Source organism: Aspergillus pseudotamarii (genome assembly GCF_009193445.1).
Source record: "Aspergillus pseudotamarii strain CBS 117625 unplaced genomic scaffold BDV38scaffold_1, whole genome shotgun sequence".
Taxonomy (NCBI): domain Eukaryota; kingdom Fungi; phylum Ascomycota; class Eurotiomycetes; order Eurotiales; family Aspergillaceae; genus Aspergillus; species Aspergillus pseudotamarii.
Genome location: NW_022475015.1, coordinates 864807 through 882395, shown reverse-complemented (window position 1 = coordinate 882395; position 17589 = coordinate 864807). Strand labels below are relative to the sequence as shown.

Genomic DNA, 17589 nt, shown 5'->3' with positions numbered 1-17589 from the left:
ACGGAAGACTATGCTGCAATACACCCAGGCTGTCACACACAATCGACTGTTCTCAGCTGAATATACGCATCTAAAGGATAGTTCACCGCCATAAAGGTAAAATCTCTATTTTCTCGGATAGCGAAGGTTTTTTATTATGCAAGGTGCTTTGATACTCTTTTATATAACGGAAAAAGAAAATGAAGCTGTTGTTTCCCTCGACATTTGAAACATTGTACTGATTTGGTATTAGATTATCCTAATACAGCTACGGCGAAGTGAGACTCCTTGGCTGTAATTGAGCATGCAGAAGCTTACAAAGCCATTCCTCGCGACAGTGCTTCCTAGGCACATGGGACTGTCGAGCCCAAAGTCCAAGCTCATGCATATATTAGCTTTTTAGCATGTAATACTCAAATGGCCCATGCATAAGTAGAATAGCAAGCTGAGTTAACGGGTGACTGTGGAACCTGGATTGACGTTGGAATCACTCATAGTAGCACGCAAACATACACTAATTTCCAGCACAATTATGCTATACCACTCCTCTCTTCTCTAATTTTTTATGAAACTTCAGCACTCCCTCGCAAGCCTAATAGCAAGACAGGCTTGAGAGACACTACCACACTCAACCATAAACTAAAGGTCCAAGGTCCAATATTCTTCAGCAATGCTTGAATGATCTACGATAGAGTCTTCCCTAGGGCATTTTGGCTTGGGCCTAGTCCAGCCATCGTTCGGTACACCGCTGAGGCACACCGTTTCAACCTTGTGCGGTCCCCAAGACACCTTGCCACTAGTAGGCCCTTTAAAGTTGGGACACCATTGATTTCCCTTGCTAGGGAATTTCCTAGAGTTGAGTTAGCGATAAAGCGACATTATACAGGCATCTTCGAACACCTACTCCCACACTTCCGCATAAATTATATATTCGTTGCCAGCTGTAATAGTATATCCTTGGATGTTGCTGAGCCATTGTTAGCTACCGTAATGGACATGGAAGAGAATTGCCCTTCTCTCACGGTTGTCCACTGAGCGCGTAACACCATCCCAGTTTATACGTTTCTGTTCGATCCCGGCCATGTTTGACGTCCCATTTGAGCTATTATGTGTCAGTGTCATAAACAACCACGTGATATAGAATGACCATGCCCAGGCAGGTGTTCTATTCGATACAGACCTTGAATGAATAATCACCTGTCATCGGGTCATTGACCCTCGGGTTACGGAAGACGGGCACGCTACTTTGCTCATTAAGGAGCTCTTCCTGAGCATCCTGGGCGACGGCATAAGAAGAAATGAAACTGTAGGCGACGAGCAAAGATTTGAAGAACAACATTGAATTGAGATAATGTGCCGTTTTGACTTTAAATCTAACAAGGGCAAGTTCACAGTGAGAAATTCCAATGGATGTATCTTGGTAGGCACTTCCCCGGACAAGCAGGCTATTGCTGTTATTTATGGTTACTAACTTAGTCATCTGATGTTACTGGGTAGAGTCTACCAACGACGTCATGTATATCGGAGTTACATTATAGAGTGTAACCCTTACGCAGTACTACCGAACGATGATTATTGTTTACCACGATCCTCCTTTGTATCATATTTTCGTCCTTATATATAAACAACTGCGATTATTATAGATGTTGACTCTTTTAACTTTCTCGGTTATTGTTAGCGAGTACCGAGGATACAATGAGATTTTTGTACCCTAAACTCGTTCCCAACGTGACACCCTTGATATGATTTAGTTTTGCAGTCGCACTATGTGAGACATTTATCTACTTGCCCAGGTCTTGGATGAGGAACTGGACGCAGCGCAGAAGACGGGGATTATCCTACTTCGGCAAAAAGTGAATTCCTGCTTGTAAAACACTATAGCATACTTAACCGTGTCTTGGCTCGCACCGTCCTCACCCTTGCGTCTTGGATAAGTACGAGAGCCTTAGCCCTTCACAGCATACGTGTGTTATCAGCATAGTGGGTCTAGGCTTTACTACTAGGCTCGAATGTTTCAAATATGCCGCTCCTTGTGCCCTGGTATGTCGGGGCACTATCTAGATAAATTATGTTATCGTAGTAAATAGCTCCTACGCATCACGTACTTATCACCAGAGTTTGTTCTTTCGTTATGCAAAGCGAACAGTATACAAAATGTGTATTGCTGTTAATGATCCGCGGATCCTTCAACTCGCTGAAAGCCGATGTCCCAAGCCACTCACCATCCCAGGCTTTCCGTCGGCGTTGGCGTCGGTACCCCCACCGAACCCTGTGGCACTGCTTCTTCTACTCCCTGTACTTCCTCTGCGTCTTGACCACCAGTAGGCGTTGGATTCGGAAAGCTAACAGTCCCATCCACTATCGGCACCAGAGTCACGGCTGGGATATACCAACTCCGATCACAGCTCTCCCACTTGGCATCAATCTGCGTCACCTCACTGGGCATATCAATGAAAGGTAGATAATCATCCCGGACTAATGTACAGGCAGAATCATACACACCACACTGTGACCCACCCCAATATTGCGGCCACGGGATTAGAGGCTGGGTATAGTTCCCTACTGTCTGGGGCAAGAACTCTGCAAAGTTAAATGGATACGCTGTTCCACGTATAGGATACCGCGCATTTCTGTGTCCTCTTCGTGAAGTGATAGATGTAGGATGCACAGAGATCATCTTGTTTTCATGGTATGCTCCACACTGCCCGCCGCGACGACTGTTGCCCCAGGCGTAGATTGATGTGAAGAAGATATAGGCACTGGGTGAGACAAGGGTTTGATCACCTAGCAGTGCTGTATTGGGACCGTTACCAGTCGGGGTCGCGGGAATTGTGGTTCCGTTTTGAGCGCAGAGATCGCCACTGGCGGTTGTAACGGGCCAGTAAAAAAGTGTTGCGGTATCGGGAAGAAAGTGACAGCTTCCGCACTGCTCTGGCCTCTCGCTTGCTGTCATAGGGCAGTGGTTAGGGCCGAGCGGACTGTTTGTGTCGCCCGGGATGGAAACAGAGATGCTTGATTCATAGGCTGATGAGCGGCTTTTGTAGGTTTCCCAGACGGCCTTGCAACCTTCAAGGTGCAGCTCGCAAGTTGGGGATGCTGATGGTAGGTGATAGAGAGTTGTAGTTATGGTCGTTGGGACGTAGAATGTGCTGCATGGTCCTGTACCGGGGTAATAATTCGTCACACTTTCGCGGGGACCCAGGGCGCGTGCGTGCCCGTCGCAGAGCGTGGTGACAGGCCCCGTGTGGGTGTCATAGTATCTTTCTAGATGGCTGCTAGTTGTGCAGGCGCCTGTGCTCGTCGGGATTAGTTCTGTTAGAGTCGATGTGGCCGTAGGGCCTAGGGACTCGAGTTCGTTTGAGCGGCCATCATATTGTATCCATTGCGCTGCGCAGTCGACGTCAGGGTTGTCGGTTGGCCCATACAGGTAGTCGGTTGAGGTTGGCCAGAATAGGCTTGTACCGGAGATGACGAGCCACTGACTACTGGTGTAGCAAGTTGGTTCGCCCGAAGGACGTGGGGAGGTGAGCGATTCTGATGATGAGACTTGGGAGCCGCTGGCTATGGTGGCACGATTGAATACTATCCCCTTGTTAGTTACGCCTAGAGTACTTGAAGATGACAGAGCATACGAGGGTTACCCCATGCTCTCGATAGGCAAGACAGCAACAGGACTGTTGGGACCATTTTGATCACGAAAATGGACATCTTCATTGCACGGCATAAGCACTTGAAATAATTTCGAAATGACAACTCGAGATTTTCACGTAGATATATACCAGGTCCACATCCCACTGTTCAGTTGGCGGGGTTTCTCTATGTCAAATGAATAGAGCAAACCTCGAAATTTCAGCTGAGTCTGACATACGCCACTTGTATCCATTGCTGTTCCTATTGGCCCGGATTCACCTGCAGGTGAAGAGATTGCAGTTAACGTCCAAAAGACAAGGGTTTGGTAGGCTGACACGATCAAGCTGAATGCATGAAACCCTACGGTGGGGAATCGTACGACTGCCGCGACTCCTCGTATTCTTTAGGGTATGACTTGCCGATAGGTCGGGAAGAGCCAAGAGCGAGAAAGCATCCCGCCAAGTGTATTAGAGAAGACGTGCTTATTTCCAATATCGGCTTTTTCAGTACTACTTCTAAATCCATAGTATTATCAGACAGCCTTATAATGAATCCACCTATCCTGTAGCACCCGAGCCTCTCCCCCGCCCGTCCATCCTATGTCGTGAGGACCACTGTCTATATGGTCTAACTTCCAAAATGACTTTTTCTAGGCTGAGATACGCTGCCAATGGCATTCCTGTCAATTCCTCGGGCAGCGGACCGGCCAGTGGTCCTCGGTAATCTCTAGTCACCACGGACACCCGACCACAAGCAGATACATGCTTTTCCTTCTCTACAAACATTTACAACTAGGTCACTATCCTCAGAGCAGGAAGTACTGACATGGTGTCCTAGCTTGATGAGACATCATGGCAAAGTGGATTTAATTCCATTGGTCTCTGTGATCAACCCTGCACAAAAGGAGACCTTAGGGTTATGGGTGCCAGAGTAACGACAGATCCCTCGAACAACAAGACATAAAAAATCGTTCGTCTGTTCTGCAGCCCCAATTCCTAAACATAGTATGCGAAATTTTTTGGACGCTGTCTCGCGTCGCAGCGTGTGTCATCGGTATATCTGCAGAAGACGTAGATCTGTAATGAATGGCAGGATCGGTTGCTGGTCGAGCACAATTGGGGATGCCAAGAGCAAGATCAACTAACTCTACGAAGTCAGCTCCCTATAGCGCCATATATTCCCCCGTTAAAAAAAAAAGGTGAATGCTTCTAATACTGTTCATTTGTTTCGGTGCTAAGAAGTGTGCTCTATCATATCCCGGTCTGCTTTGCGCGGTGCCATATTCCAGTCTACCTGGCCTCCTTGACAAAATGAAAACCTCTTGACGGATACTCCCACAAAATGGTTGAAGAAGGTACTATAGCAAGTGCCATAAATGACCGTAGGCATGAGAGAATGATGAAATCTATTCCTGTTCGCAAATAGCAACAAAGTTGCCATCATGTATGATTTCAAGGGTTATTTCCACCAGATCTAGGCATGAAGATATCTCGGAGCAACCTTTGGTCCGTAGAGGATGTTTAGCGAAGCGGGACGGCGAATGAACACCCTGGGAATTTAAACTTGCCGCACGTTATGCCTTCATAGGCAAGGGTTGCGACCACTGATCTGCGCCAATGTTGGAAGCCGGCCACTAGCAGCCTACACGTGAATGAGGATACACATGGCCCTCGGCTTTTTGTTAATATTAAAGTAGATTCAAGTCAGCATAAACACTTCTACGCATGCAACCCTTCACCGATCTGGGCTTTCCGCAACGAATATACCTGGGCCAAGGATGGAACAATATCAAAACCCGAAAGACTCGATGAAGTCAACCTGGCGCCGATGGGACAAAAGCCAGTGGACACTGTCACACAAACTCTTTGAACATGCGAACCTTTACCACGTTGATCTCGATCGGGAGGTTCCAGTTCATTCAAAGCAGGAGAAGGTACCCTATGTCTCAGACTGGTCTCTCCACCGCTGGATTATCTTTCACGCTTCTATACCACTGATCCTTCACCAACTCTATGTGTACCTTACCGGCCAAAATTTCGGTCCTATCATTGCCTTCGCCTTCTACTACTACACCACCAGGATTTTCACAAGCCGAGAACTTCGAAACCTTCGCGAGATGGGCCATACCTATGGGTTTTTAGATGGTGACAAACATGAGCGGGATGGTGTCCCCGACGTGGGAGTTTCCAAGGTACTGACATCGGTCATGCTGGCAAGCGTTCTTCGCCCAATGATGATGGTGTATCTCACGTACACTGCCACTAATGCCCCAGCGTCCATAAGCTGGCGATGGCTCCCCATCGAAGTTAGCCTATATGGTATTGTTCTTGATTTTTGGTTTTACTGGTACCATCGCGTCATGCACGATGTAAACGGACTCTGGAAGTATCACCGGACGCATCACCTCACCAAGCATCCAAACCCGCTCCTCACAATATACGCAGATTCAGAACAAGAGTTCTTTGACATTGCAGGCATCCCCCTGATGACCTATTTTACAATGAAAATTGTGGGGTTCCCAATGGGGTTCTATGAGTGGCATGTGTGTCAGCTGTATGTTCTATTCGCAGAACTAGCCGGACACAGCGGTCTTCGTCTTCACGCATCACCACCAAATCCATTGACCTGGCTCATGCGCATCTTTGACGCGGAATTGGTTATTGAAGATCATGATCTTCATCATCGAAACGGTTGGAGGAAGAGTCACAATTATGGGAAACAGACACGAGTTTGGGACCGTGTATTTGGTACCTGCCGCGACCGGATTGAGGGAATAGATGCTAACATCGACTACAAGAACACGGTCGCAATGAGCATTTTCTAACTCTATCTTTCCCTTGGGCTACACTGTGTCGCAAACTACTATTAGTCCCTGGGATTGTTCCTGCACTGCTTCAAACCGTGCTGTTGGCCAAAAGGATTAGCGGTCAGCCTTAGAGGCTTGATATATGGCCTTGACGGACGGCTGACGTATGGTCCACCTGTGTACAGAACTAGTCTAGAATCAAGAATAAAATGACTTGCAGACTATAGGAAGCAAAAGCCCTTCGGCAAGCAAGTGTTATGATCAATCAATATGAGGCGTCCCGGAAATGAAATAGGATGTATCTCCTTTGCGAAACCCCATCCCCTTTATGTGGGAAATCCAAACACAAAATAGCCTACACCGTGAGACAAGGATAGGAGTTTCTTAGTGCACACACAGTTGAGATTTACGTAGGGAGACCTAGCCACACTACAAAAACAGACCCGCAGGGTATGATCACCTTGTTGCAAAACGTTAATGTTTATAACTATCATTCGAACTTAATGTTATTGTCCTCAGTAAAAGAGAAGCTTCAGCTATAGCAAATATATACAGCTCTAGCCTTATGGGCGTACATCAAGCGCAGATTGGAAGTGTACATGGGTGCCGCAGGAGTCAGTTTAACCTGGTTACACGAAAAGACTTTTCTAGGTAATATATAGTTTATTATAATAAATAGAGTTTAGAATTATTTAGTATTAATAAAACTTAGTTTAAATTAATAATAAATAGTAAAATAGAATAATCTTTGTACAGTTTTAAACTGATTATAATAGTTATATAATAATATATAACTATTCTATATAGTAAAAAAGTAAAACTAACTAACAATAATTAATAATAGAAAATAAAACTGTTTTAAATAATGATAATAATTAAAATATTCTTAGATTTTTAATAATTAATAACTAACTAAATGTTAATATTAAATAAGTAACCTGTTAGACGGCCTCTCTGACATTAGGGCTTGCTCATGGCTGAGCCATCGAAATCTGAGCTTCACGTATCCGACAAGCTCTTCGCTCGCTCTGGGCGTCCACGGCCCAACCTCGAGACAAATCGCTAAGAGTCTCTGCATCGCGATGATATCCGCAACTGCAGGGGCAGGAAGGATTGAGGCCTGCCTTGCCAGCACACCCATCACAAATGTTGAAAGGTTTGCATTTTCGATGGGTCTACCCCTGACAATGTTATGCAGAGACTTTGCGAGGTCTGGGGCCGGGGGTCGATCCAATTGATCTACTTGCTCCTGCGCAAGACAACAACGTGGAAGGCCCATCCATGCCATGAGGCCTAGTAGAAAGTCTAGAGGGGTGCAGCCTTGGAGTAATAAACTAGTTGACCTTCGGTGATAAGGATTGCCAGGCAAAAGATAAACCTGTGGGTTTTCCTTCACCCTCATGCAATCATGCAGTTGTTTGATATACCCTGATAATTCCCGAGGCAGACGATTTTGAGCGAGTTCTCTGGACCAACAATCAGCTTCAAATCTCAAGATTAGCGTGGTGTACCAGCTCACTCGAGTTTGGTCATCAGATCACTTTTTGTGTCCATATTCAGTGTGCTTTGCTCGGAACTATATCATGTCGCTATTAAACTCCCATCTCAGCTGCTAGGGAGAGCCTCTCCGTCGCGACCGGACAGGCTTGCGCCCTGTTGCTGTCACTCCATCTCGCCCAAGAAACTTTTTCAGATCACCCAGGAGTTCATTGACCTGACTATTCCACTTCTGCTGCTCCCCAAAGTTGGCTTCCATTATGCTGACAATGTGGTCAGTTTCGTTGGGACATGAATGGCTCGCGAGTAGGGAGACGAATAGAGACTTACGAAAGGCGTTCTTGCAACCTGGTAGGGAGTTAGCGGGCTCTGGTCACGAGAGCTTTCGGAATCTGAATGAACCACATACTCATGTCATAATACGTTCCGTCCTTCCCCGCCAATGTGAGAAGCGTGGTCTCCAGGGGCGGTTGGTGCATCGTCCATGGTATCTAAATCATACAAACCGTCGTCCTCAGTTGCGGAGACTTGTTTCTGCCTTCGATCACTCCATGCTTTCCCAGGAAGTGGTTCGGTTTCCTGAGCAAAGTCAGGTCCTTTGGGGGCTTGCTGAGCCTGGCCCAGTTGCTGTAGGAGCTTCTCAAGGCGAGAGAAAAGGGGGGCGGTCTCACTGCTCAAATGATCCGGGGACGCCATGGTCGATACGGGGAGTCCTACACGGTCCGGACTTGCAGTGCTGAAAGAGTGCGGAAGAAGATGAGAATTCCCTCGGATTATCTTGTGGCAGCATACTGGCATATAAAATGATTGGCTTTCTTGGAGAATGCCGTATGAATTTGCCGGACGACCTTTGGAGCAGGCAGGTTGGTTGATAATCAACTTCGTTGATGGTGGTAGTTTTCACGTCGGTATGTTGCTGTCGCTCGTCCGTTCACGCTGTGGGGTTGTTCAAATCGGTGGCGCGAGGATTGGATCTGCGCCCGTTTGTAAGCCGTTAGGTGGAACAAAGGTGGAGTTGGACAGCCACTTGGATAGTAATTTGGCCTGATGTTTTGTCGCATACTAGTACAGTAAGGCGGACTATGTGCGACTCAGCATTCTCAGATTGATAGTGCATGTGCGTGGCTCGTATCCCCTCCTTCCCCATTCACCAGTTTAAAGCCCATCCGTTACTGACCAAACGGTGTGGAACGAATTGTCTTGGAGAATTTGACGCCGACTATTGGGTGTCAGAGGCCGGTACATTTTTGCAACCATATCGGGAACCAAGACATGGATCACCTCTTGGTTATGTCTAGTAAGAGATTCAAAGATATCATGTACGACCTAACTCGGGTGCTGACCATATCTACTGTCAGCATCCCGAATGCGGAGGCTGGACTTCAACCCAGCGGTGCTTAAACCCACCCTATGTTTGTACCACATCAAGTCCCTGTTTGCTGTAATTGTACATCGCTTCAGACTAATCTGAAATAAGTGGCCTTGCTGGCCACTTATTGCGCATGGGTCATTACTAGACTGAAAGCCCATTTCTCATTTACCAGAGATGGATTGTCCCTGGGTGACAGGAGCATACGGGGTTCTGGGCAAAGGAAAGTGGGATTGAATTCAGTTGGACCATTTTCTGCATCGAGATACCCTTTGCACTCTCCACAGCAAGTAGATACTAAATACTAATACTCTGTTCGTTGTCCTGCCATAATTGTTTCCCCAACATCTTTTTTGTACTCGTACACTCCTTCCCGGCCCTGGCGTGTCCTCGGGTTGCACTCCTGGATACAATTCATCAGTATGCAGAACTTTGACATCTGCAGTGTGATATTTCCAGTTAGTTACATGATGAATTATCTCACCCGTCAAAAAATCCTCTATTCCAGAGACAATGAATGGGCAGCCATGCCCTTGGGGGGAAAGCCCGTTTTGATTTAAGGGTTGGAAATCAAAGTGAAGTGTGTTGCAGTATGTAAACCTTATTCGATTTCTAACATACATGGTATGACTGGGTAGGTAATGGGAGAGGTGACGCAATGTAGGCAGGCAATCAGTACGGCTCATCCATTTCCAGAACCCAAAAATCTCATTGTTGATGATTCTCCAGGCCATGTATTTAGAGCTTCGCAGGAGAACTACGTTACTGTACTAGATTCCAGGAATGCAGGCTTTAGGGCAAATGATAATCTTTATCAAGGTATCGGGCTAGTAACTCGAACACATCTGGGCTATCACTCCATCAGCCTCCAAACGTTCATCGATTCGATCGTTCCGTTATGCTCTCAGCTCTGGGTTCGACGAGGATCCTATTCGGGTCATATAATCCGAGCCATCTAATTTGAGCGGTCCAAGCCCAGCGGAAGCAATTGCGAAACTCAAACTCGGTACGTGTGAGATGACGTGTGCACTAGAATCAACTGATTCTCGTGAACAACGGAGGCCACTTCAACATTGGCAGCTCTTGGTCATAATTTGGATGCTTGAATGGCAAAAAAACTAGATATCGTCATGCGAAGACTGAGTTTCGAGGACTTTACTCAAAGAACAAAAGAGCTGAGCAAAAGAGCTGGACAAAGAGAGCGTTGAACGTTATACATTTCATTTGCTTGGCCTTCGGTTGCTCATATATACCCGTTATAACCCATGTATTCCTCATTCATCAGCGTACTCACTATAACATTTTGGCCTAGATATATCACTGCGCCACGTCCATGGTTGCCATCCGATCGAAACTGGTATCTAATATCTCAACAACGTTGCCCCACGGATCCTGAACGTATACACAGATCGCCGCCCCTCCAGCAACTAGGGCTCTAGCACCTTGCCTCTTTCCTCCGTTTTGGACTACCTTTTCAGCTAGCGCATCTGGATTGGGGTCTGTCACGCAGATATGAAAGAAACCGCCACGATTGTATTCGAAGCTGACGGGATTTGCCTTGAAATCAGGATCGATAAATTGGAATACTTCAAACCCAACGCCATTACCAGTTTCCATGTATGCCAGTTTGACTTCATGGAGGGCTTCTCCATAGATGGAGAAGATGGCTGCTGAAGGACTCTCGCATCGCTTAATGTGGAAAATGCGGTCGCCGATGATCTGGAATCCCATTACTTCAGTATACCATGTTGTCACAGCCTCAATATCGTTTACGGAGACTGCGACGTGATTGATTGGACGGGCGAATGTCTGTATTTGGATTTTAGCGACGAGTCTGATGAAATTAGGGTTGAGAGGACGTACAGTCGACATGGTTGTATTCTGATTGAACAAACAACTTCTCGATTATTCGCAACGATGGAACTGATGGTGATATAGTATTCTACTTTTGGAAAAACGTCTGTGTCAGGCATGGAATATTCAAGTTGTTAAATCCTTATGTAGTTCAAAATCGTGGGGAACCCGATACTCCCTCTGTCCCACAACATGCTGATCTGTGACGGAACCGAGTGGAGTCCGGTTATATGCGAGATAGCCTGTCCCGGGAATCTACAATTGTATACACAAGAACGGCCGGCAATAGACAGAGAAGTCACTGACTAATAGCCTGGTACTCTAATGTCACGGTTATGGCTTTCTCAAGTCCCGCGTGTATTATGACGCAGACTCTCGTTTGATTCTGCACCTTTTAAATAGCGTACGTTTGGCGATTTTGAAAGTTTTTTAAAAAAAGATATGCAAAGACTAGGCTTGAAGTCAATAACCCTTTCAAATTGCTACGCGTAGCGTCGCCACTCAACCACCATTCAATATTCTGAACTTGGTGATTTTCTTCAAGAACTACAATTGTCCTTTATATCATGTCCGAGGCACGGAAGTGCACGCAGACGTTCAAACTGAACAATGGTAAGTTTCTAGATCACCCTGTTCCAACAGCACGATGATAGGAAAACATAAGGCCCAGCAAAATTACATACTAACAATAGTAGGCAGACAAATGCCCGCCGTTGGTCTTGGTAGTTGGCAAGGTTAGTAGCCCTTGAATTCTCCTCCACTACCTAGCTGATCATAAAACCATAGGCCGCCTTGGCACAGATGACCAGAAAGCACTCGAAGAGTCTATCATCTTCGCTCTAAAGAACGGTTACCGCCTAATTGACACGGCCAATTATTACGGAATCGAATCAGTCGTAGGCCGAGCTGTCAGAAATAGTGGAGTGCCGCGATCTGAAATCACTATTGTGACGAAGTTCTGGGGAAATTACCACCACGACGTCGCCGCCGCGCTAGAATTATCTCTCAAAGAGCTTTCCCTGGACTACATTGACGTCTTTCTCATGCACTGGCCATGGGCAATGACTCCGAAAGGGGAGCCCCTGCGAATACACGAGTCACCGACTTTCGTGGAAACTTGGAAGCAAATGGAAAAGTTGGTAGGTGATAAATGCAAGGGAATTGGGGTATGTAACTTCACTCAGAAAACCCTGGGCGTATTGCTTGAGCACGCCACTATTGTCCCGGCCGTTAATCAGGTCGAGCTTCATGCTCTTAACCCTTGTCTAAAGTTGGTCCCGTACTGCCAATCAAAGGGAATACATGTCATGGGCTGGGGGTAAGTCATTAATTTTATTCAAAGAAAGACTCAACAGAAGAGGTTTCTCAGCGCACAGAATACTGGCTGACATACTGCCTCGTGTAGAACACTGGGAGGTGATAGCAAAGCCGCCAAAGAACATATTCTCGAGGGCGATATCTTCACGAGCATTGCTCGAAAGCATGATTGCTCGACGGGTACGGTCTCGTTGTCTTGGGCTGTACAGCGAGGCACGACGGTTATCCCCAAGAGTAGTTCCAAGACGCGTGTTATCGAGAACATCAAACTTATTAGTCTAGACGATGAGGACATGGTCAAGATGAATGATGCGCATACCCAGATCGAACTACATCGGATCTGCAACATTCATCATTTATTGTGGATCGAGCTAGATAACAGACGTACTTTACAGGGGTGGACGGAGGTTGACTTCGGTTGGGAGGATGAACGGGGGAACTGGTTGACATAAAGCCCAAGATTCCCAAGGTGATAAAGCTTTACCATACGTGTCTTTGTTGCATGCTTTATGGAATATGTAGATATCATCTGAAAATCATCATCATCATCATCATCATCATCATCATCATCATCATCATCATCGTCATCGTCATCCTCAAAATAACGGAAACCTCCTGATAAACTGAGTAGATTAATTATCAACAAATGGTTGGACACCTAGCCACGATGAGCCCGACCGATCACCAAATTCCGAGTCCATGGCCATACACGATGGATCATTTGGTTCCATCTCGAAGAGACCGCCCAAGACAGCGAGATCTTGCCACATATCATTTCCGAAGGGAAGAAATGCGTTCATTCTTGGATCGGTGTAAGCAGCCCCAGAAGGGTCTTGAACAGCTTCGGAACTACTACTCATAGGTCGATGTTCTTCAACGGGAGTAGGATGTGAAGCAAAGATACCCTTGTCTAAGAGCTGCATAAACCATGGGCTGGGATCCCACGTCTCTCGACTCGCGTGAAATACAAGTTTACAGTTTGTAAGTCCAGACACACCTAACTGCGCAACCATGCGGTTTGCACTTTTCGTCTGCATATAGAAGACAGCGGCGGCCATGAATACTCCATGGAATAGCTCATGAGGAGCAAACAGTATTGCGGATCTTGTAACGACAGAGCAGGCAACTAAAGCAATATGTTGTGCGGCTTCGTTCATTGCCGCCTCAACCATGCTTTTTTCCGGGGATTCATCCGTTGCACGATTCTGTGTTGGTTCTGCCTCAAGGCGATCAAGGTAAGTCAAAATGGCGTGGTGGTTGTACATTGAGCATAAAGTGGACGCGAATATGTTTAGGTTCCCGAGTACGCCCCCAGACCAGTTCAACTCAGGCGGAAGCTGGTTGCGCCAGTCCACTAGCATCTGCCACAAGTAGCCTGGGGGCACATATTGCTCTCCGTGCGGTTGAAAACGAGCGGTGATAATGCGTCGTAAAATGATGGTCAGTTTGATAACATGGATGTGGTATAGTACAGAGCGACGCGTGTTATGATTGGTTGCGTGCGCCGACGAGAATGCGTCGTCTTCAAAGTCTTCTGGTGAAAGGGCATCTACATCGCTATGATCGAGGTTCACCTTGAAAGGACGCCCTATCAGCACAGCGGACGTTGCATCTCTCAGGACCAAGACCCACCAAAGCCGCTTCAGAAGGCTTCTATCTTGCGGTTTGATGCTTGTCCCAGCCATGGACCTGTGACATCCAATGGTTTCTGCGATAGTAACGCCCATGCCGATCCAGGAATAAAAATTCCAGTTGTCATTGGGACCGCCGCCCCAGAAACTCATCAATATAGTGACTTGAAGGAGCACAATTTTGTTTGTTTCAAAGCCAATGTCGAAAAGTGCTTTAGCTTTGGAGTAAAATGATAGACGGGCCTGTTGCCGGCTGCCGAATCCTGCCCGATAAAGAACTTCAGGAGGACAGAAAAGCACAGCAACTGAGCATAGAGCATGGAGTAAGATCCAAGGCATTTTTTTTGATCTGTGTTGCGCAACGAACTCTTGGCGGTTGATAATAGGGTAGATAGGGAATATCCTTTCGAGAAACACATCCACGAGGGCCTGTATTGTGTCATTGCCAGGCGTGCTAAAGGCCCCTTTGGCTTCTAGAAAGGCAATCTCCTCAGGGGGCATGCCTGAAGGATGGAAACGGCCACTTGAATCTGTGGCCTGTTCATTTGCCGGATAAGATGGACCCGGGTGGTGGAGTAGTGGTCTACCTGCGTTTTCTCCTTGGAGATCCTGTAGTATTGTAGAGAGCGGGAAAGATTCCCCGAGGTAGGTGATAGAGCATTTGTCTAGAACATCTTGATCGCCTCTTTGGCCGTCCAGAAGATGATTGACAACAGCATTCCAGCCCATATTTCGATGGGAGGAGAGATTATCATTCATATAACCGGGCGATACGTTCCTCACCGGTGAGGTAGTTCCTGTTGGGTCGTGGCTTGGACGTTCTAGAACCGAGACAACTTCTGGCCCCGCCGAAGGTGGTTGAGCTTGTGGAAGGGGAAAATCTGCACTCCTATTACCCTGCTGCTGAGCGATTCCATGAGAGTCACCGATTGAACCGCGCTCTCGTCGTGTAGAAACCCGCTGGCGCGTGTTGTCTCGTGGTGGCAAATCTGGACTGGTCGGTTCAGCCGTGGCTGCCTGTACAGTCGATGCAGGTCTATGATCGCCTGGTTCATTTGATATTGTTGCGGGAGTCGGTCCGCCGTTATCCCCAGTGGCCTGTTTATGCCCTGTGGGGGTTTGGACAGTTTCAGCAAGCTGAGAGCGTGGCTTACGAGTGTAGACGCCCCGACGCGACTGAATTAACCTGCAATCAGGCTCATTTCTCTGAATACACCTGGTACAAGGCATTCCACGCTCGCTCGCGTCACATTTGACTCGTTTTTCATTACATCGACGACAGGCTTTCGAGGCGCGGATACGGCCAGCCTGTCGCTGGCGTGACTGCTTCGGTGAATCAGATAGTGATTGCGATATCCCGGCCATATTTCTCTCACTTCCATCCCTGTTCATGCCTATTTCAGCGTGAATCAATGGACTGGAGACGATATCGAGCTCGCCAAAGTTGTTCGCAGTTGAATGAGGAGGGTCGATTACGTCAGGCTTCAGTGTGGCTGAAGATTTATATTGTGGCGCAGTCAAGACTTACCCCAGCAATTCCCCGCGCCCCGAGGAATGAACGACCTGTCTGCATCCACCTTTGCGAAAAAGCGTGTCTGGGGGTCTCGGAATCAGAACCTCCGAGTATGGATATTATGGGTCTTCTCGCTTCTTTCACAAGACTCATTGGTCCGAACATCTGCAGGAGGTTATATGGTACGAGAATCGATCAGTGATGAGAACAAGCGCCGGAGATCGGATTGAGGGACTTGAGTAGAACGAACTTTGCCATGGTCAATGATCAATTAGTCAAATACTAAATAGGACAAGATTTGCGCGGGGAGTGTTGAATTTGCCGGTTATTCCCCGCAAACCCCCCCCCCGGGGGGGGGGGATATCATATAACCGGGGATGCTACCTTGAAACGGGGATCGGGTGGAAAGAAGCAGTCTCGCCTAAGACATGCAACCGACGAGCTGCTCCCCCAGCTGCCTCTTGAATATATCGGGAGCTTACTTGGCAATACTAGCCCGACATCTAGAATGTGATAAATATGTTTTCTACCACAAGTCGTCCACTCGCTTGAAATTGTTTTGCCAAGTTTATCTTCTCGTGGAATTGGTGAACTTTGGACATTTCCTAACAATTAAACTGCCCACTCCTCCTAGTCCCTTTTGGAATATACTGCAAAATGTCGACTGCCACCGTGGTTGATGAAGCCAGTGCTCAGTCGATGGTCACCGCTCTCCGTTTCTACAAGCGTGGTGACCTTCGTCTGGAAGAACTCGAGCCCCAGTACGTGTGATGTTCATCTTATTGTCTTATATCTTCAACGCATATACAAACTTTGATTCTGAAATTCTCTAGATTGTGTGGTCCTGACGAAGTTCGCGTCAAGGTCGCTTATAGTGGCATCTGTGGCACCGATGTCACCGAGTATATTGGGGGACCTATTTTCCCGCCCCAGGAAGGACATATGAATCCTCATACTGGAGTCTCGCTACCTATTGTTATGGGTCACGAATTCTCTGGTATCGTCTGCGAAATCGGCTCCAACGTGGAACATTTGAACGTTGGGCAGCCAGTGGTTATCAGTCCTGCGTACGACCATCGTCACCATGGTTCCCAGTTTTGCGGACCTTGTAAGGATGAAAGGTATAATATTTGCGATGCATCAGCGACCATTGGCCTCAATGCACCCGGTGGTGGCTTCTGCGACCAAACTGTTGTCAAGGATATGAACTGTATTGCTCTCCCTTCTAACGTTAGCCTGAAGGCTGCTGCTTTGGTAGAGCCTCTTGCGATTGGACGGCATTGTATAACCTCTTCAGGCTTTAAGAAGGGCCAGTCAGTTCTTATATGTGGCGCAGGCCCAATTGGACTGGCTATTGTTCTACTCCTGCGTGTCATGGGCGCTTCTAAGATCATCGTGACCGAAGTATTGGAATCGCGTATGATGCAAGCCCGAAAGTTTGGGGCAGATGTTGTCCTCAATCCGCTGCAAGCCTCTGCCGATAATTCCATGTCTGCAGAGGAGGCGATCGAGAAAGCAGTTCCAGGTGGCGTCGATATAGCCTTTGATGCAATTGGATTTCAGTCAACACTGGATCTTTCCATCGCTAGCGTGAAACCGGGCGGAGTGATTTTCAATGTCGCCATTCACAAGAAGCCACTATCACTGAACTTGAATGACTTGGCAATGAAAGAGAAGAAACTGACTGGCGGTATTTCTTATTTCCAAGAGGATTTTGATGTCGTTATTGGCATGCTGGCAGAAGGCAAGCTTGAAGCGGAACAAATGATAACCTCTATCATTCCACTGTCCGAGGTTGTGAAAGGAGGCTTTGAAGAATTGGTTCACAATCGTGAGGCCCACATAAAGATTTTGATCAAGCCTTGATAGTCGCAATATGACTGCAGGATTCTGAAGTGAAGTACAATTTCGTGACTAGATATTCAAAAGAGCAGCTCAAAGGTTCGGTCAATGGTTCAGGAATTCAAAGTAGTCTGTATCAATTTCTGTACGA

The 17589-nt window shown here is 47.1% G+C and overlaps 8 protein-coding genes across 8 annotated transcripts; 3 read left to right on the top strand and 5 right to left on the bottom strand.

Annotated features, from left to right (window-relative positions):
* Nucleotides 1-4: 4 nt before the first annotated feature.
* Nucleotides 5-1377, bottom strand: BDV38DRAFT_232095 (uncharacterized protein). The gene is made up of 4 exons (XM_032053006.1): nucleotides 1160-1377; nucleotides 1002-1081; nucleotides 884-946; nucleotides 5-829 (listed from the first exon to the last, which is right to left on the bottom strand). The coding sequence occupies exons 1-4, from the start codon at nucleotides 1316-1318 to the stop codon at nucleotides 619-621; spliced, it is 513 nt and encodes a 170-aa protein (XP_031919886.1). The 5' UTR covers nucleotides 1319-1377; the 3' UTR covers nucleotides 5-618.
* Nucleotides 1378-2197: 820 nt separating this feature from the next.
* On the bottom strand, nucleotides 2198-4459 carry BDV38DRAFT_266956 (uncharacterized protein; the record flags this gene model as incomplete). The annotated part of the gene is made up of 3 exons (XM_032056503.1): nucleotides 2198-3582; nucleotides 3889-3990; nucleotides 4435-4459. The coding sequence occupies 3 exons, from the start codon at nucleotides 4457-4459 to the stop codon at nucleotides 2198-2200; spliced, it is 1512 nt and encodes a 503-aa protein (XP_031919885.1).
* Nucleotides 4305-4980, bottom strand: BDV38DRAFT_232093 (uncharacterized protein). The gene is made up of 2 exons (XM_032053005.1): nucleotides 4825-4980; nucleotides 4305-4749 (listed from the first exon to the last, which is right to left on the bottom strand). Exons 1-2 carry the CDS (start codon nucleotides 4829-4831, stop codon nucleotides 4526-4528), a joined length of 231 nt encoding a protein of 76 aa, XP_031919884.1. The 5' UTR covers nucleotides 4832-4980; the 3' UTR covers nucleotides 4305-4525.
* A 366-nt stretch (nucleotides 4981-5346) lies between these two features.
* Nucleotides 5347-6881, top strand: BDV38DRAFT_232092 (sterol desaturase family protein). Its single transcript, XM_032053004.1, has one exon. The coding sequence runs from the start codon at nucleotides 5387-5389 to the stop codon at nucleotides 6431-6433; it is 1047 nt and encodes a 348-aa protein (XP_031919883.1). The 5' UTR covers nucleotides 5347-5386; the 3' UTR covers nucleotides 6434-6881.
* A 3717-nt stretch (nucleotides 6882-10598) lies between these two features.
* Nucleotides 10599-11153, bottom strand: BDV38DRAFT_276889 (Glyoxalase/Bleomycin resistance protein/Dihydroxybiphenyl dioxygenase; the record flags this gene model as incomplete). The annotated part of the gene is made up of 2 exons (XM_032058355.1): nucleotides 10599-11090; nucleotides 11145-11153. The coding sequence occupies 2 exons, from the start codon at nucleotides 11151-11153 to the stop codon at nucleotides 10599-10601; spliced, it is 501 nt and encodes a 166-aa protein (XP_031919882.1).
* A 548-nt stretch (nucleotides 11154-11701) lies between these two features.
* Nucleotides 11702-12961, top strand: BDV38DRAFT_289658 (aldo/keto reductase family protein; the record flags this gene model as incomplete). The annotated part of the gene is made up of 4 exons (XM_032061304.1): nucleotides 11702-11747; nucleotides 11831-11869; nucleotides 11937-12453; nucleotides 12541-12961. 4 exons carry the CDS (start codon nucleotides 11702-11704, stop codon nucleotides 12902-12904), a joined length of 966 nt encoding a protein of 321 aa, XP_031919881.1. The 3' UTR covers nucleotides 12905-12961.
* A 410-nt stretch (nucleotides 12962-13371) lies between these two features.
* Nucleotides 13372-15622, bottom strand: BDV38DRAFT_232087 (Zn(II)2Cys6 transcription factor). The gene is made up of 2 exons (XM_032053003.1): nucleotides 14085-15622; nucleotides 13372-14026 (listed from the first exon to the last, which is right to left on the bottom strand). The coding sequence occupies exons 1-2, from the start codon at nucleotides 15473-15475 to the stop codon at nucleotides 14023-14025; spliced, it is 1395 nt and encodes a 464-aa protein (XP_031919880.1). The 5' UTR covers nucleotides 15476-15622; the 3' UTR covers nucleotides 13372-14022.
* A 631-nt stretch (nucleotides 15623-16253) lies between these two features.
* On the top strand, nucleotides 16254-17462 carry BDV38DRAFT_289657 (2,3-butanediol dehydrogenase; the record flags this gene model as incomplete). Its single annotated transcript, XM_032061303.1, has 2 exons — nucleotides 16254-16357; nucleotides 16430-17462. 2 exons carry the CDS (start codon nucleotides 16254-16256, stop codon nucleotides 17460-17462), a joined length of 1137 nt encoding a protein of 378 aa, XP_031919879.1.
* Between the last annotated feature and the right edge of the window lie 127 nt (nucleotides 17463-17589).